The sequence below is a fragment of the Budorcas taxicolor genome, chromosome 6 (assembly GCF_023091745.1).
Source record: "Budorcas taxicolor isolate Tak-1 chromosome 6, Takin1.1, whole genome shotgun sequence".
Taxonomy (NCBI): domain Eukaryota; kingdom Metazoa; phylum Chordata; class Mammalia; order Artiodactyla; family Bovidae; genus Budorcas; species Budorcas taxicolor.
Window position 1 is genome coordinate 66,634,150 of NC_068915.1, and position 25,491 is coordinate 66,659,640.

Below are 25,491 nucleotides of genomic sequence, written 5' to 3' on the forward strand. Positions count from 1 at the left end.
TTTAATGTTTTTATAGCTGGTGTTTCAGAAGCCCATTTGTACAGCCTGAAGATTGTAATTGGTCTTTACCCTGGAAGAGTTGAGGTCATTGTTTCCTGTTGTTGAGCCCTGCTATCAATTCTGTGCACACACTGTTCTACTGAGCTGGCCAGTTTTGTAATACATGGTGATTGCAGGCAGTGTCCCAGCATGTGGCTATTGATAAAAGGTAATTGATTTCATTGATTTACCTTCCAGAAGAGTTGTCCTTTCTGTGAACTTGGCCTCCAAACAAATTCTGTTTTATGTTTGGGCCATTTCCTGTCTTTGGTGTCATGAAAGATAACTTTCCAGGGTTATAGCATCTCTCCTTGAAAGGAGATGGGTCTGGAAGGCCGCAGTGAGAGGTGTCCCTTCCAGACAGCTGTCATCCATTACCATCTTTCTTCACCCACACAGCCTTCTGGCTTTAACTTCATGTCCAGATTTTTGCCTTTCAGTTTCCAGAGATCTCATGAGTTACTCCTTTCAGCCTCTCATTTGTCTTATCCTTGACACTTCCCTACCCTGAAGTCCCCTAATTCACATGACTGTGAAGAAAGTGTACTTGTTACCTTTTGGCTCTAGATATTTTGAGCAGCCTCTGTCCCCTTAGAAGCATGGAGCTGTATTTTAACTTATCCCAGAATTGTTCTCTCTTGTCCAGTGACATTTTGGTGGCCCTTTTGACTCTGCTACATTCTCTTCCACCCATTTGATTGTGCTTAGTTTATGGACACTCGAAGAAAGGCAGGTAGAAGATTCCATCATTCCAATGAGAAAATTGTAACAGAAGATACAGGGAAAGGTAGACTGGAAACCATGACTCTTCATCACTTTGATTTTTCCAGAGGACAAAGAGATTAAAGAACAAAAGAAAAAAAGATAGATGCCTCAAACTTCTTTTGAGGGCTGGAAGAATGTATATGGAGATTTCGAACACTTACAAAGCTTTAGAAGACAGCTACCCATTTTGAAGACAATTTCAGCCTCTTTTTTCATTTTAAAGGAAATAAGACTAATAACATGTTAAGAAAAGGAAAAAGTAGCTCAAGGATATGATGTATGTGTTGTCATTTTTATCCGTGGCAGATGTCACTAATAAACCATGGCCCTCCATCCTTCCTATCAGGTCTGAATGGAGCCTCAGAATCCTGCACACACAGTATTATTTGTTCAAAATTATCTTTTATTTGAAAACCTGTTTTCAATCATTTGACTAGTATTTATACTTGATCGTTCTCTTTCTGCAGACTTCTGGTAGGAAGCAGTTTAGCACATGAAAAGTTAGGTAAAAATAGTTTATTAATCCAAGAAATATTTCTTGGGTACTTGCTGTTTACCAGGCACTGTTTTAATCATTTGAGTAAAAGAATCTAAATTATTCAATTTCCCACTTAATGAAGCTTGCATTCTGTTTACCTAAATGATTAGGTAAACAAGATGATTTCTGATTGTAATGAAGGACTTCTAAGGATCCCTGGTGTTAATAGTAAATGATAAGTGGACATAACTTTTAGATTGGTCTGGGGTCTATGCCTCTATGAGGAGTGATATTTGAATTAGGATATGAATAATGAGGAACTGGTTGTGTAGGAGGTCTAGGAAGAATTTCTAGCAGAGATAACAGCACATGGAAAACCCTGAGGAAAGAAGGGATTTGGGATATTTGAGAAACAGATGAAGTCTGTGTGTTGGGAGGATGGTGAATGAAGATTAGACCAGGAGGGTATGACCCTGGAGAGCAGGGATTTCAATGATAAGACCACACGGGACCTCCTAGATCATGGGAAGGGACTAAGATTGATCCAGTGTTAGAAGCAATACAAGTTGAGGAGTTCCTTCAGGTTTTTCTTCACCTGTGAACTCATTTTATTCAATTATCACCCCCTTATTCTTTCACTACTACTTACAGATCTGACCTGTGTCATGAATGAGAGACTGAAGGAATAGAGTTTTCTCTCAGAGAAGCAAAAACAAGCCCTGGCTGGTGGTGTGCCTTGATTTTGCTTTGACCCTTATTAATCTTTCTCCCTCCCCAATATCTGCTTTGTTTTCAGGCATACTTACCCCTCACCTTCTGGATTACTTTGCTGGATGCCTTTTATCAGAGCCTGGTCTGCTTCTTTGTGCCTTACTATGTGAGTCCTTGTTAACTCAAAGGATTTGTTGTTCATGAATAAATGGTGCCTCTCTGTCACCGGTGTCAGCATTTAGAATAGGTATATGAGGGTAGATTGCTCATGGAATTAAGTCATTAACTGACTAAATATAATGCTTTTCTCAACTATGGTAGGGTAGTGGGTTAAATTTGGAGAGAAGTGCCTAGATGATAGGTAACGGGTTAAATTTGAAGAGAAGTGCCAACTGAATCCTTTTGGTTCTCTTTTTAGCCCTGTACTGCTTGATAATTTTCATCAATGACTTGAATAAAGTTGAAAGCCTGGTGTATAATTAGATGAGTCAAAATCAGAGAGGCAAAGTCAGAATATGAAAGCTATTATTAGTTAGTGCTGGACTAATTCTACCAGGATGACATTCAGAGTATTAAATTTAGGTAGTATCCCCCAAACTAAAAAAAAAAAAAAAAAAAAAACCACCCTGTTATGCAGGTAAAAAATGGAAAAAATATGACTAAACAAAGAATTAATAAAATTAATTTAAAAAATTTAGACCAGTACCAAGCAGCATGATATAGTTGCCCATTCACCCACCTCCCTCCCCAGAAGAAAACACTAATTTGATCATGGATGGTTACCAAAGGTTCATTAACAAAAAGGGAAAAGGTAATAGTCTTTAAGTTAACAATTTTCATTCTTTATTCAAATAAAACTATTTGAATTTACCCACCTAGAATATTCAAGGTATACTGTATTTCAAGAGGAATATAGGTAAGGCAATCTAAAGTATATTTAGAAAAGAATGACTAGAATTATAAAATATCAGAAAACTGTGTCATGTGAGGAATACGTTAAGGACTTAAAGACAGAAGCATATGAGAGGGGTGGATATTTACTTAACCATGGCAAAAACTCAAGTTAGCCATAGTATCTGCTTCAAAGGTTTGCAGCTCTGTTAAGTGGAACATATTTGAAATTTCTGTATACTTCAAGGAATCAGAAACATAAGTAAAAGAATCAAAGAAGATGAATTAAGATTCAGAATAAAACATAATTCCAACTGAAAAATCCAAAGATTGGATGGCCTCTCTGGGATTCAGTCTCTTTTTCTAAAAATGTTTGTTTATTTATCCTAAATGACCAATTATTAGGAACACTGAAGAAAGGGACTCGGTTCTCATTTGGGCCATGGAATAAAGTGACGATACACCAGAGTGTGCACAACTCTCCAAGATCACCAACTTTTATCCTCTCTTTGTAGACCTACCAGGGCTCAGACATTGACATCTTTACATTTGGTAACCCCCTGAACACAGCTGCTCTGTTCGTCATTCTCCTCCATCTGGTGATAGAAAGCAAGAGTTTGGTGAGTGGTTTTCCTGCCTCTGAAGTAGCCTGAAACTGTTGTTGGAGAAATGTCCTCATGCCTAGAAAACAAATGGTAATGAGAAGAGCAATGACTCCAAGGAAGAAGGGTAACTCACAGCCACTCTCGTGGATTGTTGAGCGCTATTACGCTAAGGTTAATGTGCAGCCAGGGGGAGTGGGGAACACCTGCCTGGTCCCCTTGGTGGTGCTCATAGTGTGAATGCTTCATGGTGTGAGTCAGGCTGGAGAAATAATTACCAGCATTGGCCAGCATTCTTCAAGACAAAGCTGATGCCTTCAACTAAAATGAAAACAGGTGTTGTGCCTTAATCCTGGTATAGTGACTTTTGTAAGTAATAATTTTATGCTTTTCTCATAAACAAAATTTTTTTTTCTCCCTCCAAAAGTTTTACCATTCATTTCATTTATACCTACACCTTTTTGAACTTAGTTGCCAACTAAATGAGAAACTTAAGTCTTTTCTTCAGAGTGATTGCAGGATAGCTGTGAAACAAAGCTAGTACAGAAACTGCCTCTGTGATTATTTATGCTGCTCGCTCACTTCCATTGTCATTGTCTCTGCTGTCATCAAAGCCTCTGTCATTTCTTCCTGAATTATAGCTACGGCCTCCTTGATCTTCTCACCTTGACTCTTGACTCTGCTGGCCCTTCTCTACAAAGCAGCCAAAATCATCCTTTTGAAATATAAAGCATACCTTTTGGCTCTCCTTTGGGTAAACCCCTTCAGTGGCTTCCGATTTTACTTGGAATAGAATCTAAAAGCCCTAAGCTAACAGCCTATAATGCTTCATGCAGCCACGCCGCCTCTTCTCTCTCCAATGTCATTTCCACTTATTTGCGGACTAGCACCGCATTGTCCCTCTTTTTCTCAGGTACAATGAGCTCATTAGCACATCAGGGTCTTAGCACTGACCATATCTTCTGACGGGAGCATCCCTTGTTTACTTTTGGATCCCTGCACTTTACCCAGGTCAAAAGTTTTCGTTTCTTTGGCTTTTTTTTGGTTTCAGCAAAAATGCTGCTTCTCTCAAGAACCCTTTCCTAACCATCCATTTTCTTCTATCATCCTCTTACTTTATTCATAATCCTAATAATAATTTATAATTCATGTAATTATGTGATTATGCTATTCATGTTTCCCTTCTACATTAGACTGTAATCTTCTTGAGGGCAGAATTCATGTTTTGTTTACCATTGTATACCAGTATCTAGGACAAGGCTGGCACACAGTAGGTACTCAAAAAATATTTGAATAAATAATTACATGACCAATGTTTGGGGGTGATTTAACATTTTACTGGTGATGCATTTTATATAGGAAATAGCTGGGTGAAATTATAGTTGTAAATGATAATGAGGTTATATCATGAGATTATAATTTTTTAGGTAGGGCTGAATATTTTTGGCATCACATGCTTTGCTTATAACCTTCTATAACCAAACTTTATAAGGCTAAAGTGTTACAAAAAGTTAATATCTGCAGATACCGTATGGGAAAAGTAAAGGGAGTTCTAGAACTAAAATATTGGGGATTATTTTAGTATCTATTTAATTTCATTTTTAAACTCTTATGTAGATACTTTTGGCTACTGCCTAAGGAAATGTCATAAGCTCTGACATCAAAAGGTTTTGCAAAGATGCTAATATGTCAAGTGTCAGTTTGGGTTCAGTGGTTATGAGCAACAGCAATCTATTTTAACTAACCTGAGCAAACGGAAAAGTTATTAAAAATATACTGAAAGATCATAATAAAACAAAACAATGTCCTGAGGACTCAGAGTGACTCCAGAGATCCAGGGAACAGAAAGCAATGGATAAGCTTGTCAGGATGGTACTGTAGTCTGAACTGGTCCCAGTCATTTTCTCTCTATTCTTGCCACATTCGTTGTGCTCCAAGTTCAGTCCCTGGTGACAGAATTCTATTTCCTTAGTTCTAGTCACAGGCTTTGGCAAAAGAGGAATGTTTTGTCAAGATTGCACATAATTCTGGGAGTCTTCACTAAGAGAAGGGGAGCAAAAGCGAGATGCCAAGAACAATGAGTACTATATAAAGAATGTATCATTAAAGAATTGTTTCTCACACTGCAGGGTGGGATAGAGCTCATGGCCTCTGGAGGTCTATTGTCAGTAACAGCCATTCTGAGAATATGAATTGGTTTCCATCACCTTTTACTCACCATCTCACTGTCACTTCTCTCCCCTCCCTGTAGGTTTTTACCCAGCATCCCTTGACTTTATCTGCATCCATTTATTTAAACAGGTCAACTCCATCAAGTCACTTCTCACTTGCCAAAAGTACTTCTTAAAAGGAAAAAGAAAACCCTGGCAGTAGGGCTCAGTGAGAAGGAAGAACATTTGAGAAAGAAAAAAATCATTGTCTTCAGAGGCATAAAGATCTTTTTTTTTAACCAGAGAAGCCCTAGTTGCTTTACAATGTTTTATTTTCTGCTGTACAACAAGGTGAATCAGCTATGAAAGTGAAAGTGTTAGTCGCTCAGTCAAGTCCCACTCCTTGAGACCCCATGGACCATAGCCTGCCAGGCTCCTCTGTCCATGGAATTTTCCAGGCAACAATACTGGAGTGGGTAGCCATTCCATTCTCCAGGGGATCTTCCCAACTCAGGGATCAAACCTGGATCTATATTTATACATATATCCCCTCCCTCTTGGAACATCCACCCATCCCACCCCTCCGGGTCACCATGAGCACCGAGCTGAACTCCTCGTGCTATACAGCAGCTTCCCACTAGCCATCTGTTTTACATACGGCACTGCTCATATGTCGGTCCCAATCTCCCAATTAACCCCCCTCCCCCTGCCCACATGTCTATTCCCTATATCTGCGTTGGCAGAAGGATCTTAATTGAGAATTCATCCAACATTTTCTGAGCATTTTGTGCATGTTTACAAAACACGAACTGTTTTTGTGATTTTTGTGAAGATATCTATCCTGGAAAAGTACTTTGCAAGGTTAAGAAGAAAACAGAAAATTGGATCTTGTTTGAGAATTTTAGGCCTAGAAAGTAAAAAAGATTAATAAAAGCATTCTTCCCCCCAAAGACTGATAAATACCACCATGGTGTACACAGTGATTTTAGGTGGGACTGTACACGCACTAAATAACAGTGACAATTAGATAATGTGAAAGTGACTCTTTCATACTTTGGATTATGTCAAAAAAGAAGTCTGTTTGGGGCTATCATGTTTTATCACAGTAAATCTTGCTAATTTCCTTTTGTAACAAAGATAGATCAGACCCCAGACTCAAAGCTGTTATGATAGAAAATGCAGATATTATATTTAAGGTAGTGATCTGCTTTTCTTTCTAAATAAAGTTATTTAGTAAGCCCATTTATAGCAAAATAATAAAAATAACAATGCAAGCTCTGTGTAGGTATGAAGGTGGATAGGTTATAATGTGATATACAAAGATGTGTATCTTGCTCATGTAGAGTTACTAAGGTTGCAGAGAACTTCAGAGCGATTGTCCTCCAAGGAGTGGCTCAGTGACCCAAGCCATGTCTTATAGCTGTACCACCTGAAATTATTCCCCAAAAGAAAATCTTGGTCAAACATGGAAAGAAAGGAGACAGTATGGAAAATTGCACACCTGCTCTTCGATGCTTCTAACTGGAAAGTTTGCACATCCTTTCCATTCACATTTCTTTGGTCCAAGCAAGACACAGCCATGCTTAATTTCAAGGTAGTGGGGAAATGCAGTTCTTTTGAGTGTTTATTAGAGGCAGAGAATGAGATATTGGTGAACAACAGTGATGTCTACCACCTTAAATGGATAACGTTTGAAGTTCACTGGATTAAGGTATTATCTCAAAGAAGAAACAGACCACTAAGTGACTATATGGAAAAATAGGAAGAAAATCCTAATACCTGTGTGTGTATTAGGAACATGTGTGTATGTTAGCCACTTAGTTGTGGGGACTCTGCGACCCCATGGACTGTAGCCCACCAGGCTCCTCTGTCCATGGGGTTTCCCAGGCAAGCATACTGGAGTAGATTGCCAGTCCCTTCTCCAGGGGATCTTCCTGACCCAGGGATCAAACCTAGGTCTCCCACACTGTGGGCAGATTCTTGATGGTCTGAGCCACCTGGAAAGTCCAAGCATGGACAGTACAAAACGAGCTAGTCATCAGAATTACTTTGGGGCATTTGATTTCATTTTATATAACTTACACAGTGATATGAGCTATTCATGAAGGATGCTCTTGTGCTTCAATATTTTGTGTTTTGTTCACTGATTTGTTATACCATTCACCCACTGCTTAAATACGATGTTTCTTCAAAAGAGCAGATTTTGCCAGACTGTGGAACTATCAGTATATTCATTTCCCTTCCTTTTCTTATCTTGCAGACATGGATCCACATGCTGGTCATCGTTGGGAGCATCTTGTCCTATTTTTTCTTCGCCTTGGCTTTTGGAGCCATGTGTGTAATTTGTAACCCACCATCCAACCCCTATTGGATTATGCAGGAGCACATGGCAGATCCAGTGTTCTACTTAGTTTGTGTTCTCACAACCTGTGTTGCTCTACTGCCCAGGTATGGTATTTGTTTTATCATCAAGAGAGGAAGCAAAATCATAGGTTTAGAATTCTTCTAGCAACTACTAAGAATAGATGGTTAGACCATCATGTTTAGTAGTAGAAAAGTCGGTCTATGTGGTAGTTAGAATATTGGTTTTATCTCTTTTACCAGAGTACAAAAGTGGCTTAAGCAAATGAAAAGATTTATTTCTCTTTCAAGGAAATTTCTAGCCTGGTTGATAGTCCACAGGGATAGGACAGCTTTGCTTCCCAAAGTTATTGAAGGACTCAGATCCTTTCCTTTGTCTGTTTTGTTCTGCCATCTCCCAAGGGCATTGCCTTCATTTGCATGACTGAAGCTGGTCACCACCAGTACACTCTGGTCCTGCATCCCTGCCCTGCATCTCTGCCTACAGGAGGGAGAAAGAGAAGATGGAGGCCGTGTAGTTTTCCAACTTTGCTCTTTTTATTCTTTTTCGTAGTGATATGACCCAGGTGTAATGTAATATCCATCATTGCTCATATCCCATCACCTAGAATCTGGGTATGCAGAACTCTGAGTGGCTAAAATCTGGTGGTTTCTAAAAAGAAGGGAGAATGGGTACTGAGGGACATGTAGCAGTCTCACCTAAAACCTATAAACTTTGAAAGCTTACCTCCTTTCGGACTTCAGTTGTCTTCCTCATTTAAGTTTAACTCCGTTTCTCATGTCAATGGAAATGGCTCAGATGTATGCCTGGGTTTTTAATCTATAGCTTCTTCAGACTCCTTAGAGCTCTTCCCCTTTGTAGTTTTGTGTAATCTGTTTAGCTGAAAACACTATAGCAAAGAATTGTTCTCCCTTTATAAATATGATATAAACATCAAAATGATGATTTCATATTATTTGCTCCCAGGGTTGACATATTGGCTCACAAGCAACTCTGACCCGCTGCCTGTTTTTATAAATAACATTTTATTGGAACATAGACATACTTACTAATTTATGTACTGTCTATGGCTGCTTTTGCACTATAATAGCAGAGTTGAATAGTTCCAACACAGACTGTCTGGTGCCCCAAGCCTTACTGTCTGGCCTATTGGATGAAAGCTTGCCAACCCCAATCTGTAACATCATCATAAGAAACAACCTTTTGTTGTGGATAGACGTCCCTTCTAGAAATGCATAAGAAAACCCCACCCGAGTCATTCTGTGGTGGCTACAATTGTATACTTAACAATATCCCTGGTAAACTGAGTTGCTTCTGTAGTTCTCGCTGTTGTTACCAACTTTCAGATTAAAAACTGACAAGATGAACGTGTAGAATTTAGGAAGAAACAGTTTTACTTTAAAGTTATGGGCTTCCCTGGTAGCTCAGACGGTAGAGCGTCTGCCTGCAGTGTGGGAGACCTGGGTTTGATCCGTGGGTTGGGAAGATCCCCTGGAGAAGGAAATGGCGACCTACTCCAGTACTCTTGCCTGGAAAATCCCATGGACTGAGGAGCCTGGCGATGGACAGGGAAGCCTGGCATGCACAGTCCATGGGGTCACAAAGAGTTGGACATGACTGAGTGACTTCACTTTCTTTTCTTTATAACTTTAAAGTTATAGCTTGAAAACTTTTTTCAAGTGCATTAACAGTACAATTTTACCTATTATTATTGTAGTAACCTGAAAAAACAAACAAGCCCCTAACCCAGCAATCCCACTACTGGGCAATATACTCTGAGAAAACCATAATTTAAAAAGCCACATGTACCCCAATATTCATAGCAGCACTATTTACAGTGGCTAGGACATGGAAGCAATGAATGGATAAAGATGTGGTATATATACACAATGGAATATTCAGCCATAAAAAGGAATGAAATAGTGCCATTTGCAGAGAGGCAGGGGGAGATTTGACACAGACAGGAGAATGCACTTTGACCATGATAACAGAAATACCTTGGTCACAAGCTAAGGAATGCCTGCAGCCACCAGAAGCTGGAAGAGGCAAGAAATGAATTCTCTACAAGAGGGAGCATGGCCTTTCCGGCACCTTGATTTTGTTGTTCGGTTCACTCAGTCATGTCCAACTCTTTGTGACCCGATGGACTGCACATGCCAGGCTTCCCTGTCTATCACCACCTCCTGGAGCTTACTCAAACTCATGTCCATCGAGTCAGTGATGCCATCCACCCATCTCATCCTCTGTCATCCCCTTCTCCTGCCTTTAGTTTTGCCCAGCATCAGGGTCTTTTCCAGTGAGTCAGTTCTTCACATCAGATGGCCAAAGTATTGGAGCTTCAGCATCAGTCCTTCCAATGAATATTCAGGGCTGATTTCCTTTATGATGGACTGGTTTCATCCCCTTGCAGTCCAAGGGACTCTCAAGAGTCTTCTCTAACACCACAGTTCAAAAGCAGCAATTCTTCAACACTCAGCTTTCTTTATAGTTCAACTCTCACATCCATACATGACTACTGGAAAAACCATAGCTTTGAGTAGACAGACCTTTGTCAGCAAAGTAGTGTTTTTGCTTTTAAATATGATGTCTACTTTAGTCATAGCTTTTCTTCCAAGGAGCAAGCATCTTTTAATTGCATGGCTGTAGTCACCATCTGCAGTGATTTTGGAGCCCAAGAAAATAAAGTCTGTTATGTTTTCCATTGTTTCCCTATCTATTTGCCATGAAGTGATGGTACTGGATGCCATGATCTTAGTTTTTTGAGTGTTGAGTGTTAAGCCAGCTTTTTCACTCTCCTCTATCACTTTCATCAAAAGGCTGTTTAGTTCCTCTTCTCTTTCTGCCATAAGGGTGGTGTCATCTAAGTATCTGAGGCTATTGATACTTCTCCCAGCAATCTTGATTCCAGTTTGTGCTTTATTCAGCCTGGAATTTCACATGATGTACTCTGCTTGCAAGTTAAATAAACAGCATGATAGTACATAGCCTTGACATACTCCTTGCCCAATTTGGAACCAGTCCATTGTTCCATGTCCGGTTCTAACTGTTCCTTTTTGACCTTCATACAGATTTCTTGTGAGGCAGGTAAGGTGGTCTGGTATTCCCATTTCTTGAAGAATTTTCCACAGTTTGTCATGATCCACACTGTCAAAGGCTTTGCCATAGTCAATAAAGCAGAGATAGATGTTTTTCTGGAACTTTTTGCTTTTTCTGTAATCCAGTGGATGCTGGCAATTTGATCTCTGATTCCTCTGCCTTTTCTAAATCCTGCTTGAACATCTGGAAGTTCATGGTTCACGAACTGTTTCAGGCCTGGCCTGAAGAATTTTGAGCATGACTTTGCTAGCGTGTAGGATGAGTGCAGTGGTACCTTGAACATTCTTTGGCATTGCCTTTCTTTGGGATTGAGATGAAAACACAGATTTCAGAATTCTTAGCCTGCTGAACTGTGAGAAAATAAGGTTCTGTTGTCCTAAGCCAGCACGTTTATGGTGCAGCAGCTATAGAAAACAAATGCAGACTTTTGTATCAGGAAGGTGGGTACTGCTGTAATAAATACCTAAAAATGTGAAATAGGCTTTGAAATTAGATAATGGGCAGGTCCTGGAAAAACTGTGAGGTACATTATAGACTGTTGAATTTTGAGGCATGTGTGCAAACTGTCAATAGAACTATGGACATTAAAGTGTCTGCTGGTGAAAATTCAGAAGAAAATAGAAAGCATGGTCAGAGAAACATAAATCATCTTGGAAAATACATAAATGGTCATTAATGCAATGTTGCTAGAAATGTGAGTGTTAAAGGTACCACTGGCAAAGTCTCAGAAGGAAATGAGAAACATTATTGGAAGTTGGAGGAAAGGGAATCTTGGCAATATAGTGACAGGAAACTTAGCTGAATTGTGTTCTACTGTTATGTGGAAAGCAGAATTTGTAAGTGATGAACTTGGGTATTTAGCTGAGGAGTTTTCTAAGCAAAGTGTTGAAGGTTTGGTCTAGTTTCTTCTTGTTCTTATTTATAGAAACTTAGCAACTGAACAACAACCTGGGAAAATGTGAAGAAAAAGAGATTGAGAGAAGGTACCGTTAAGTCCAAAGAAACTAGATTTAGAAAATTCTCAGCCTACCCAGATTTCAAAAGTTGCTAAAATTAGGCAATTTGCTATTGGGAGTATGCTCGAGAGAGAGGGCCAAGAGTGTGGCTGAACAGCCTTTGCTGGTGCTGAAGAGATTGGGTTTGTGACTCATGGATCCTCTCAGTCACCTCAACAGTCACCAAGGAAGGAGGTGAGATACACAGGAAAGATCTGTGGCGGACCCTCTTATCTAATGGCATAAATGCCCATAACATACATTGGAGACTCAACAAGGTTTTTGCAAATGTTCTTGTTGTTATTTAGTTGCCAAGTCATCTCTGACTCTTTGCGACCCTATGAACTGTAGCCCACCAGGCTCCTCTGTATTAGAGAGAATTGCCATTTCCTTCTCCAGAGGATCTTCCTGACCGAAGGATTGAGCCCATGTCTCCAGAACTGGCAGGCAGATTATTTACTGCTGAACCACCAGGGAAGCCCCTAAATACTGTCAGCTTGGCCTGAAGGGGTCAAGTTTGTGGTAATTTGTTACAATAGCCATAGAAAACTAGAAGCTAGCATTTTAAAAAATACTTTGCCAACGCTTTGCCTGCTTCACATGTATTGTCTCACTTAACAGACTAGGGGATTGTTGAAGAAACTAACACCTATGGCATTAATACATCTCTGGTCATTAACATGATAACATTAAGACTGTAATGTAGCTCTGTTGGTATCTCTACTTTTATTACAGATTTTATTTTTTGTTGGACAGTCAGGAACTCATTTTCTCAGTGTTTAATAAACATTAATTTCATGTTGTTATCTCCATTTTATAGTTCACTTATCCTCCCTCTTTACCTCAAGAAGGGCCACCAGACCCTTTTACTTTTTCTAATCGGTGAGTATTTTTTGTGGCCCATAATGCATTCGAGGAGAATGTAATTCTGTGATGCTTTTTGTCACCTAGGTTTATATACAGAGTTCTTCAGGGATCCCTCTTTCCATCTCCAATTCTGAGGGCAAAACACTTGGATAGACTGCCTGCAGAGGAGAGGATTGAAGCTCTCAAGAAGTGGAGAGGGCCTGGGCAGATGGATCAGTTGACGTCTAAGTATGCTGACCACTCAGCGGTTGAGTCAGAGAGAATACCCATTTATGACCCATCTGCTGTCTTTGCAGCGATGTCGGCAACTGCTTGTGCTGTTGAGAAAGGAAACTTACCTGTATGTGAAACTGCTTTAGACTCAGACTTCTCTGAAACTAAGGCCTCAGGGATGGCTGGACCCTCAAAGGATTAAAAAAAGCGGGATATCCTCCTTGGAGATGCCAGTATTCCATCAAATTTGGGAAAGCAACTTTGAAGAGGCTCCTTTGCCAAAGCAGCATGACTTGATTTTTCCTTAAGGGACAAGAACGTTTTACTGGAAATGTTTGGAAAAGCCTATGTGATGACTTTTACTGTACGTTTGTGGATCCATGTGTAATGGACGTTGGAATTTGACCTGGACAGAGTTTAGAGAAGTGAAATATTTAATTCAGATTCAGATGCTTTCATGAAACTTTTTGGATTTTGTGAAAGCATTTTAGTTGTTCTATAAATGCAAATATTTTCAAGAGGATTCATTTGGGACATATATTTATTTGACTCTGCTCATTTCAGTGTTCTCCTGAGATGGAGTCCCCGTTAGAAAGGGGCAGCAGGGATGCCAGGGGTCCATGGAGATGCATTCCGCTCTCGGCTTCTAGTCAAAAGAAGACTTTTTATGAGGTCTGCCTCTGTACACATGCTGTCAGTGAGGTGATCGAGCCCATAGGTAAGGAAAATGGAATCAGTTGAGTCTAGGCCACCTTGGCAGTTTCCTGTATTCTAAAACTGACAGTAGCCTGATCAATATGAGACAATCAAAACAGTCTTCAGGAGACCATTTGAGGGTTTATCGTCTTTACCCTATAACTTTTCTGGCATGCAAATACTTTCAACCTCTTTCAACCTCTAAAAATGAGATATTATAAACTGACACTGATACAGGTGATTCTCAGGAGAATTCTCTGAGGTTCTTAGATTTGCTTTTAATTACATTTAGGACATGAAAGTCTATACCAAGTCCATTGCTGTTGCAAATCATGTATGCTGGCTTTAATTGGAACAAGAAAACTAGTTTCTACCACAACTGCCAGGTATTATTATAAGATCATGTATTCTTGTCGAGTTCTTTTAAAATTCTGTATCCATTCATCTGAAAATTATCAGCCAACCCAGAACTTCCTTCATGAAATCTCCATGCTAATGTTCTGTGTCTGTATCAAGCTCTTCTTAATGACTATTCAGCTGTGTTCTCAGGGTTTAATTTTCTACTTGTTGCCTACTGTTCTGGTCTGATATTTTTTGTAGCCTTCTAATATTATTGCAAATGGTCTTTTATACAGACTGATTTCTAGCATATATCCAAAATCCCATATGGCTAATGGAGGTAGCTATCTGCTTTCTTATGATTTTTTAAACTTTTTAATAAATAATGTATATTAAAAGCTGTCATAACTCTGATACTCATCAAATCCAATAGTAATTGGTACCAGAACTGAGAAGGAAAATCCCAAAGCAATACCTTTAAAGAATATTGTTTGACCTATCCTTATATGGAAAAGTCAGTGATGTCATATCATCTGTTATCTTCATAGCAACTAGCATTTACTCTGTGAGATCATCTTCTGATAAATAAAAATTTAGAGATATATTCACTTAAAAAAGAATCTAAGGAATGAGTCCAAATGACTAAAAAAAGGTCAGTCTCTCCGATATAAATTATCTGTACACAACAGTTCATGTTATGGGTCTACAACTTCTTCTTCAGCAATCCCAGGAACTCTGAAAACTGAAAAAGTTTTCATAAATTAAGCACAAATACAATGTCTTAAACAGATACAAGACTATTTAATATAGTTACTCATATATTTTGCCACAAAAATATTAATAATTTTGTTACTGTGCTACTAAACATTTTAATATTATGCTTTTTAAATTTTTTAAAATTCTGGATTCTGAGACACATCTGGTCCTCAGGCAGAGATTTGGGGTCTTTATAAAGCCTTTAAAGATTCTCATTTCCAAGTGAATAACTCTTATGCAGTTTCCTAAGCTGATGTTCCAGCATTTTCGGTAAGTATTCAGCATATTTTACCAAATTTGGGGGAGCCCAATTTGCTCCTAGTAACCAAGAAAAATTAGTATATATTTGTGATATAATTTTTACCCCAAAAGATTTATAAAGGAATTGGATTAGATTCCCAAAATGTGTTCTAGAAGACAAAAATCCTTATCCTCTTACCAGAGCTAAGGTTTTCCTTGGACACTCAATGGGTGATTAGAGATTATCGGCAAACTCTTTCAGACTAATCAAAGAGTGAAAATGAAGTCGCTCTGTCGTGTCCGACTCTTTGCGACCCGTGGACTGTAGCCCACCAAGCTCCTCCGTCCATGGGATTCTCCAGGCAAGAATACTGGAGTGGGTTGCTATTTCCTTCTCTAGGGGATCTTCCCGACCCAGGGATCAAACCCAGGTCCCCCACATTGCAGGCAGATGCTTTAACCTCTGCACCACCAGGGAAGCCCTTAAATACAAGAATCCAAGTACTAACATCAAAGATTTCAAGGGAGGAAAGGAAGCCAGGTTGAAAGAAGAAGGGAGGAGGCGGGAGAGGAGGGTGAAAGGGGTGGCCTTACAGACGTCTCCTGCCACCTATAGATACCCAAGCGTTACGGGACTTTTCCCTGGGCCTCCAGAGAAGGGAGGACTGGAACTCGGCCCTGCCAGAAATCAGACCAGACCAGAACCAGAATTCGAGTTCTCTGCCAAGAGGAGGTGATCAGTCTCCAATCCTCAGCTCAGGCTGAGGGTCCTTTGACCAGATTCCTGCATCCAGGACCGGGGGACTAGAAAAACAGGGAAGGATAGGTCGGGTAAAGGAGAGGAAAAAGAGAGGGAAGGGGGGAGAGGTCAATAAAGTCTCTTGTTCCTTACTGGTCGGGGCACTCTGGCCAGTTGTCCGCGTCAGGAGGAGACCAAGAACAAAAGGGTTCCAGTTACGGCAGCTGGGTCTGGTCCATTGGCAGGCAAGCTGGCCCCTGAGTACCCTGAGTGGTCAGGATGTCAGTCTCAGCGAAGAAGAGTCCCCGCCAGAGTCACCATTTGTTGCAGGAAGGTGGACCCCTTCCAGGGCCCGAAACTGGGCTCTTGTCTAACACTTGGAAATGAATTGTCCAAGGAGACACATCTGCTGACAAAGCAAGAGATTTTATTGGGAAAGGGCACCCGGGTGGAGAGCAGTAGGGTAGTGGCATTTAAAAGAGCATGTTCCTGGGGGAGTGAGATAAAAGACAGTAAATTTTGATTGGTGGGAAACGTTTTCTGGGGCTTGCTCCATGTTTTACATCCAATTAAAATTATACCATTTTAATTGTATAAGGGTTGTTGTATTAAGGGTTATTTAAAATAACTAAAGTATATACATTTCACTGAACATAAGTTGAGCATAAGTTGTTCCATTATATAACAGAACTGATGTATGTTCTTAAGCTTTCATACAGTTGTGACCATAATTGAGTTGCTGGATTTTACCTTCTCGATAGGTTTATACAAACTACAGAACAAGAGATGAATCACATGGAAAGTGTCAAGACAGCTTTGCGAATGTCACCTATGAAAACACACAGGAGAGAGTACAAAACGACATGTATAAAACTGCAGGTAGTCTCGGGGGGTGCTGGGGCAGCCCAGGCTGTGGAGGAAATCCTTTGTTGGTGTTTAGGTGCTCAGTTGTGTCCAACTCTTTGAGACCCCATGGACTGTAGCCTGCCAGGTTCCTCTCTCCATGGGATTTCCCAGGCAAGAAGACTGGAGTGGGTTGCCATTTCATTCTCCAGAGGATCTTCCCAACCCAGGGATTGAACCAGTGTCTCTTGCATTTGCAGGAAGATTCTTTACTGCTGAGCTACCAGGAAAGCCCATAAATTAAATTTAGGTACATGTGAAGATTTGTGTTTTGAAGGTTTTTAGTGGGAAAAAAATACTTTAACCACCAATTCCTTTGTAAATTGATGTGCATCATGACATAGTACTTAAAAGCATATTTAATTTTTTTGTTTTAATTATGGGGATAAATGGCAACACCAGCTATTAAATATCTTTTAAGGAAAATTACAAAATGTTTTTCCTCATGCAAAAAATTTTACTGTGCTTTGAAATACATCTCTGTAACCTTATTGGTATGGATGAATAGAGAAAAACTGGAAAATAATTAGGTGTGGAGTAAAATTTAATTTCCTTAAAAAATTGCATCTCTCTACTCTAAAGCAGGTCCTCCTTTAGCAAAGTTTAACCTCAACTTCATTGTCACAAAGACAGAAAGAAATTTTTCCCACAAATAGTTTCCTAGTTGTCAAAATCTCAGTTGCTTAACTGATACAGAGTGAACAAACCCCAACTCTGGGAAGGGTCTATGGAGACTTTCCTATGCAATTACAACCTGGATTTAAATTCCAAATGTGCAGTCTTTTCATATCAAGTGCTAATATTGATGTGAAAAGAACTTTGTGGTCGATGGGATTTGCTCTTTCAGCTACCTAAATGGATGCTCTGTCTTTCATAAGTTCTCAGAATTATGCAAACTTTAGAAGAAGAATAATGAATAACTTAAGCATGTAAATTATCTTGGCTTTTCATAAATCAAAAGCAAGCCTCTGATGTTGTTATTGAAATTTGCCACTATGCTCTTATGCTGGAGAAATTTTCATTTTGCTGGCAAAGATTCATCAGCCTGGGTCTCAATGTCCTTTTATGACTGGACAAGAGGGAACTTTCTCTAACCTGTTACCCTGGTCCCTACGCTCTTCTCTTTCCCAAGTTGACCATTTCACTTTACAGTTGAGGTTAGGCCTGCCTAGCAGAAGAACAAACTCTGTTTTGCTTTGGTTTTTAAAAGATTTTCATTCAACTTGAAGTAAGAGAAAAACAGAATTGAAAAAAAAAAAAAAACCTGCATAAAATTCAACTGAGACAAACATGAACATTTGCAGTGCACTGTGGAGCATCCCTGTCTATGAAAAGTGCTTCTGTACAGCTCTCTACAGGACATCCTCCACCGTCGAAAAGGCCATTTTCTTTGAATGTTGCTGGCAAAAGTCTCATCATCTTTGGAATTAGTTTAGGAGAAAGGTATGGATGTATATTTGTCTTTCAATCCATTTGACAAAGTATGTCACGTTGCTGTAAACTCCAGGCCCCAGGACTTTGGAAAAGCAGACGGAGCCCCATGAAGTTAAGCCAAATAATGTCCACTGTCCTCCCGGCTTCTCACAAACTAGAGGCCCACCACTGTCACCCTGTAATGAAGAGCAGGGGATGTTAGTCACTGATATTTCAGAGTCCTCATGTGTCCATACTATCCTGAGGGTAAAATAAAGCCAAACCCAGCTTAACCAATGTCCTGAAAAATTTCAACAAAGGTCTCGTCAATGTGTAAAGGGAACATGCTTTCCCCTACATAAACAGAACTTCCAAATGAACATTTTAAGTCTTGATTAAAGAATAGAGGTAGCTTGAGAAAGGACTATATTCTTTTTTTTCTGTGAAATCGGAGGACATTTTGTCATTTCTTACACTTAACCGAAATATATCAAACTTTTTTTTTAAATTTTAAGTATATCAGGACTGAGTCCCTAAATGATCTAACTCTTTTAATTTTGATCCAGTTTATAAATGTAGAACATGTTCAAGGATAGTTTTCTCACAAAAAATATAGTGCTAGAAAAATCTAAAAATAAGTCACTTTCAAGATTCTTGCTGTGTGAATGAATGTATTAAGTAAAACACACTCAAGGTAAGAAAAACTTAATACTTACTATATTTAATAGAAGAGAATTACCATGCTTAAATAGAAAATACCACATAAGAATTACAGTAAAACTTATTATAATGCATACATAGAGATTTCATTTGCATAGAGACATTAATTCTTAATATTTAAGTAAAGTAATTACAGTTAAGTGAAAGTGAAGTTGCTCAGTCTTGTCTGACTCTGCGACCCCAGGGACTGTAGCCTACCAGTCTCCTCTGTCCATGGGATTTTCCAGGCAATAGTACTGGAGTGGATTGCCATTTCCTTCTCCAGCGGATCTTCCCAACCCAGGGATCGAACCCGGGTCTTCCACGTTGTAGATAGACTCTTTACCGTCTGAGCCACCAAGGAAGGCTAAATATTTCTTTAAACCGCTTGTTGGTTTTTTTTTTGGCCGGGGGGGCGGGGAGGTGGGTGGTGTGGGTGGCAGCAAGAATACTGGAGTAGGTTGCCATTCCCTTCTCCAGGAGATATCCCCGACCCAGGGATTGAACCCAGGCCTCCCGCATTGTAGGCAGACGCTTTACCGTCTGAACCACCAGGGAAGTTATTACAGTTAAGTTTTATTCAGTTTTCCTTGTCCCAATATAATTGACACTATGGCTTTAAAAATGCTAATATTTTCTATATCTGAAAAGATGAGAATATGAGAGATATGTTCTGCATGGCCTCAAAAGAGAAGATAGATACTCTAGAAAATAAGTAAGCATGTGGAATCATGACAGATATTTACAAAACACTCCTTGCTTTGCAAGAATTTCAAACTTGGAAGTGTATCTATGGTCCTCCCACTTGGTAATGTTGAGAAATAGAAATCGTGTTTATTGATGCTCTCCTAAACACCTTCCCTGTGTTAGTTTATTTAACTCTCATGAAATAACTACAGGTTAATAATTATTATAACAATAATTATTATTTACATGTTACTACTTATATAAATAGAAATATTTGTATAATAATAATTGTTATATCTTATTTATCCCTCCCTGCTTTGGTAACTGAAGTTTGTTTTCTATGTCTGTGAATCTGTTTCTGTTGTATATATAGATTCATTTGTATTATTTTTTCAGTTCAGTCAGTTGCTCAGTCATGTTCGACTCTTTGCAACCCCCATGGACTACAGCACTCCAGGCTTCGCTATCATCGCCAACTCCCGGAGCCTACTCAAGCTCATGTCCATAGAGTCAGTGATGCCATCCAACCATCTCATCCTGTTTCCTTTTCCTCCTGCCTTCAATCTTTCCCAGCATCAGGGTCTTTTCCAATGAGTCAGTTCTTCTCATCAGGTGCCACTAGTTTGTTTTTGCTTCTGTTTCTTTTGCTTTGGGAGGCTGGTCTAAAAAAGTATTGCTACAATTTATATCAAAGAATGTTTTACCTATGTAGTCTTATAGGAGTTTTATGGCATGTCTTACATTTAGGTCTTTAAATTGTTTTGAGTTAATTTCTGTATAATTATAATAATTATGTATATTTTTGTTGTAATTTCATTGATTTACATGTAGCTGTCCAGCTTTCCCAACACCGCTTATTGAAGAGATTGTCTTTTCTGCACTGTATTCTTGCCTTAGAGATTGACCAAAAATGTGTGGGTTTATTTTTGGCCTCTATCCTATTCCACTGATCCATATGTCTGTTACCATGCTATTTTGATTACTGTAGCTTTGTGGTATCGGAGAAGGCAATGGTACCCCACTCCAGTACTCTTGCCTGGAAAATCCCATGGACAGAGGAGCCTGGTAGGCTGCAGTCCATGGGGTCGCTACAAGTCAGATACGACTGAGCGACTTCACTTTCATGCATTGGAGAAGGAAATGGCAACCCACTCCAGTGTTCTTGCCTGGAGAATCCCAGGGACAGGGGAGCCTGGTGGGCTGCCGTCTATGGGGTCGCACAGAGTCGGACACGACTGAAGTGACTTAGCAGCAGCAGCTTTGTAGTATAATCTGGAATGAGTATGTCTCCAAGTTTTGTTCTTTTTTCTCGGAGTTGCTTTATCAATTCTGGATCTTCTGTGATTCCACATAAATTTTAGAATTATTTGTTCTAGTTCTATAAAAAAAAATGTCACAAGTATTTTGACAGTTTAGTTCAGTCACTCAATCATGTCTGACTCTTTGCGATCCCCATGGACTGTAGCATGCCAGGCCTCCCTGTCCATCACCAACTCCCAGAGTTTATTCAAACTCAGGTCCATTGAGTTGGTGATGCCATCCATCCATCTCATCCTCTGTCGTCCACTTCTCCTCCCACCTTCAATCTTTCCCAGCATCAGGGTCTTTTCAAATGACTCAGTTCTTCACTAATCAGGATTTTTTGGCAGGGGTTGCATTAAATATGTAGATTGCTTTGGGTAGTATGACCATTTTTACAATACTAATTCTTTCAATGCTAGAGCATTGGATGTCTTTCCATTTCTTTGAATCATCTTCAGTTTTCTTTACAACATTTTAGTTTTCAGTACATAAGGGTTTTCACCTCCTTGGTTAAGTTTATTCTTAGGTATTTTTTAATGTGATTTTAAAAACAATTTTTTTTTCAATTTTTTTCTTTCTGATATTCCATTTAGTGTAAAGAAATGCAATAGCTTTCTGTATATGAATCTTTTTATTCTGTTACCTGGCTGAATTTAGTTATTAGTTCTAATAGTTTTTGTATGGAGACTTTAGGATTCTTTATATAGAGTATCATATCATCTGCAAATAATGACAGTTTTCTTTCCCTTCAAGGTTTTCAGTTTTTCACCATTGGGTATTATGCTGGCTGTAAGTTTGTCACAAATGGCTTTTATTTTGTTGAGATATATTCCCTCTATACCCAGTTTGTGGTGTGAACGTTAGCAAATTGAAGAATAAAAACTGTATTATCACCTCAATAAATGTAGAAGAAGCTTTGGACAAAACTCCTTACCCATTTTTAAAAAGTGGCCATAGAGGGAACATAATTCAGCATAATAAAGGCATATATGGGGTTCCCTGGTAGCTTAACTGGTAAATAATCTGCCTGCAATGCAGGAGACCCTGGTTCAGTTCCTGGATCAGGAAGATCCCCTGGAGAGGGGATAGGCTACCCACTCCAGTATTCTTGGGCTTCCCTGGTGGCTCAGTTGGTAAAGAATCTACCTGAAATGTGGGAGACCTGGATTCAATACCTGGGTTTGAAAGATTCCCCTGGAGGAGGACATGGCAACTCACGCCAGTATTCTTGCCTGGAGAATCCCCATGGACAAAGGAGCCTGGCGGGCTGCAGTCTGTGGGGTCACAAAGAATCAGACACAACTGAGCACAGCACAGCATGTGACAAACCCACAGCTAAACATCATACTCAATGGTGAAAAGCTGAAAGCATTTCCTCTAAAATTAGGTACAAGACAAAGATGTCTTCTCTTGCCACTTCTACTCAACGTAGTTTTGAGAGTCCCAACAATAGCAGTCAGAGAAGAAAAAGAATTAATGGTAATCCAAAGTATGAAAAGTAAAATTGTCACTGTTTGCAGATGACATAACTACATGCAGAAAATCCTAAAGATGCTACAAGAAAACTATTAGAACTCATCAATAAATTTGGTACAGTTGCAGGATACAAAATTAATACACAGAAATGTGTTGAATTTCTAGACACTAAGAATGTAAGATCAGAAAGAGAAATTAAGGAAACAATCCCATTTACTGTTTCATCAAAAAAATAAAATATCTTGGAATAAACATACCTAAGGAGACAAAATACCTGTACTTATAAAACTATAAGATACTGATGCAACAAATTGAAGAACACACAAATAAATGGAAGAACACACAAATAAATGGAAAGATATACCTACCATGTTCATGGATTAGAAGAATCAGTATTGTCCAAATTACTATATTACCCAAGGAAATCTACAGATTCAGTGCAATCCCTATCAAATTATTATGTCATTTTTTGCAGATCTAGAACAAAAAAAATCTTATAATTTGTATGGAAACACAAAAGATCCCAAATAACCAAAGCAATCTTGAGAAAGAAAGAAAAGCTGAGAAATCAGGCTCTGTTACTTCAGAATATGTTGTAAAGCTACACTAATCAAAGCAGTATGGTACTGGCCCAAAGACAGGCTTATAGATAAATGGTACAGGATAGAAAGCCTAGAAATAAGTCCACATAACTATGGTCAATTAATATGACAAAGAAAGCAAGAACATACAATGGAGAAAAGACAGTCTCTTCTTCAGTAAGTGGTGCTAGGAAAATTGGAGACCTACATATAAAAGAATGAAATTAAAATACTCCCTAACATTATGCACAAAAATAAACTCAAAGACCTAAATGTAAGACTGGATATTACAAAACTCTAAGAGGAAAACATAGGCAGATCGTTTTCAATCCACCTCCTATAGTAATAAAGATTAAAAATAATAAACAAATGAGATTTAATTAAATTTAAAAGCTTTTGCACAGCAAAGGAAACCACCTAAACAAAAAGACAGCTTACAAGGGATTAATCTCCAAAATATACAAACAGCTCATGAAGCTCAATATCAAAAAAAACAACCCAATCAAAAATGGGCAGGAGAGAAACATTTCTCTAAAGAAGACATACAAATGACCAAAAAGAACATAAAAAGATATTCAATGTTGCTAATTATTAGAGAAAAGCAAATTAAAACTACACTGTAGTATCAACTCAGACTAGTCAGAAGAGCCATTATCAATGTCTACAAACAATAAATGCTGAAGAGAGTGTGGAGAAAAGGTAACCCTTCCTACACTGTAGGTGGGAATGTAAATTGGTAAAGTCACTATGGAGAATAGTACAGAAGTTCCTTAAAAAACTAAAAGAGTTACCATATGATCCAGCAACTCCTAGACATATATCTGGGGGAAAAAAAAACAAAAAAGATGCATGCACCCCAATATTCATTGCAGCACTATTTACAATAGCCAAAACATGGAAGCAACTTACTGGCCCATAGACAGAATGATAGGTAAAGAAAATATACTGCATATATATGATGAGATATTATTCAGCCATTAAAAAGAATGAAATACAGCCATTTGCACCATCATGGGTGGACCTGGAGATTGTCACACCAATTGAATTATGTCAGAGAAAGACAAATATCACATCAGTTATATTTGGAATCTAAAAAGATGATATAAATGAACTTATTTATAAAACAGAAATAGACCCACAGGCTTAGAAAACAACATAGTTATCAAAGGGGAAAGGTGGGGAGGGGGACAAATTAGGAGTTTGGGATTAACATATACACACTACAATGTAGAAAACAGATCACTAACAACGACCTACTGTATAGCGCAGGGAATTCTACTCAATGTTATATAATAGCATACATGGGGAAAGAATCTGATAAAGAATGGATATAACTGAACCACTTTTCTGTACACCTGAAACTAACACAATATAGTAACTCACCTATACCCCAATATAAAATAATAATTATGTATGTATGTATTACCATTTTAAACCTTACTTCAGTTGTTTTTATAGTTCTTTGAGTTCTTTTTGTTTTTCCTTTTGTGCTTTGATGATTTTCTTTTGAAGTATGCTTGAGTTCCTTTTTTTTAGATTTCTGTGAAACTATTGTATGTGTTTAATTTGTGATTACTATGGAGTTCAAATATGTTGACCCATTACTATACTTGCTTTAAATTTATTATACTCACTTTTACAAAAATTTTGATTGCTTCTTAATCTCTGTACTGGCATATTTAAGTGATCTTCAGTCCTTCTCAGTTTCAACATCAGTCCTACCAATGAACGAACACTGAGGACTGATCTCCTTTAGGATGGACTGCTTGGATCTCCTTGTAGGCCAAGGGACTCTCAAGAGTCTTCTCCAACACCACGGTTCAAAAGCATCAATTCTTCGGCGCTCAGCTTTCTTCATAGTCCAACTCTCACAGTCATACATGACCACTGGAAAAACCATAGCCTTGACTAGACGGACCTTTGTTGACAAAGTAATATCTCTGCTTTTTAATATGCTGTCTAGATTGGTCATAACTTTTCTTCCAAGGAGTAAGCATCTTTTAATTTCATGGCTGCAGTCACCATCTGTAGTGATTTTAGAGCCCAGAAAAATAAAGTCAGCCACTGTTGCCACTGTTTCCCCATGAAGTGATGGGACCAGATGCCATGATCTTTGTTTTCTGAATGTTGAGCGTTAAGCCAACTTTTTCACTCTTCTCTTTCACTATCATCAAGAGGCTCTTTAGTTCTTCTTCACTTTCTGCCATAAGGGTGGTGTCATCTGCATATCTGAGGTTATTGATATTTCTCCTGGTCATCTTCATTCCAGCTTGTGATTCTTCCAGCCCAGCGTTTCTCATGATGTACTCTGCATAGAAGTGAAGTAAGCAGTATGACAATATACAGCCTTGACATACTCCTTTTCCTACTTAGAACCGGTCTGTTGTTCCATGTCCAGTTCTAACTGTTGCTTCCTGACCTGCATACAGGTTTCTCAAGAGGCAGGTCAGGTGGTCTGGTATTCCCATCTCTTTCAGAATTTTCCACAGTT

General features: G+C 38.9%; 2 protein-coding genes across 2 annotated transcripts in view; one reads left to right on the top strand and one right to left on the bottom strand.

The window, feature by feature from the left end:
* ATP10D (ATPase phospholipid transporting 10D (putative)) overlaps window positions 1-13,371 on the top strand; it is a 124,670-nt gene extending 111,299 nt beyond the window's left edge. The window contains exons 20-23 of the mRNA XM_052642271.1: window positions 2,079-2,159; window positions 3,400-3,504; window positions 7,897-8,084; window positions 13,041-13,371. Of these exons, the coding sequence (XP_052498231.1) occupies window positions 2,079-2,159; window positions 3,400-3,504; window positions 7,897-8,084; window positions 13,041-13,371 (705 nt within the window). The remainder of the gene's footprint in view (window positions 1-2,078; window positions 2,160-3,399; window positions 3,505-7,896; window positions 8,085-13,040) is intronic.
* A 4,898-nt stretch (window positions 13,372-18,269) lies between these two features.
* Window positions 18,270-25,491, bottom strand: part of CORIN (corin, serine peptidase) — a 304,969-nt gene continuing 297,747 nt past the window's right edge. Inside the window, 1 exon segment of the mRNA XM_052642198.1 lies at window positions 18,270-18,452. Within this exon segment, the coding sequence (XP_052498158.1) occupies window positions 18,270-18,452 (183 nt within the window).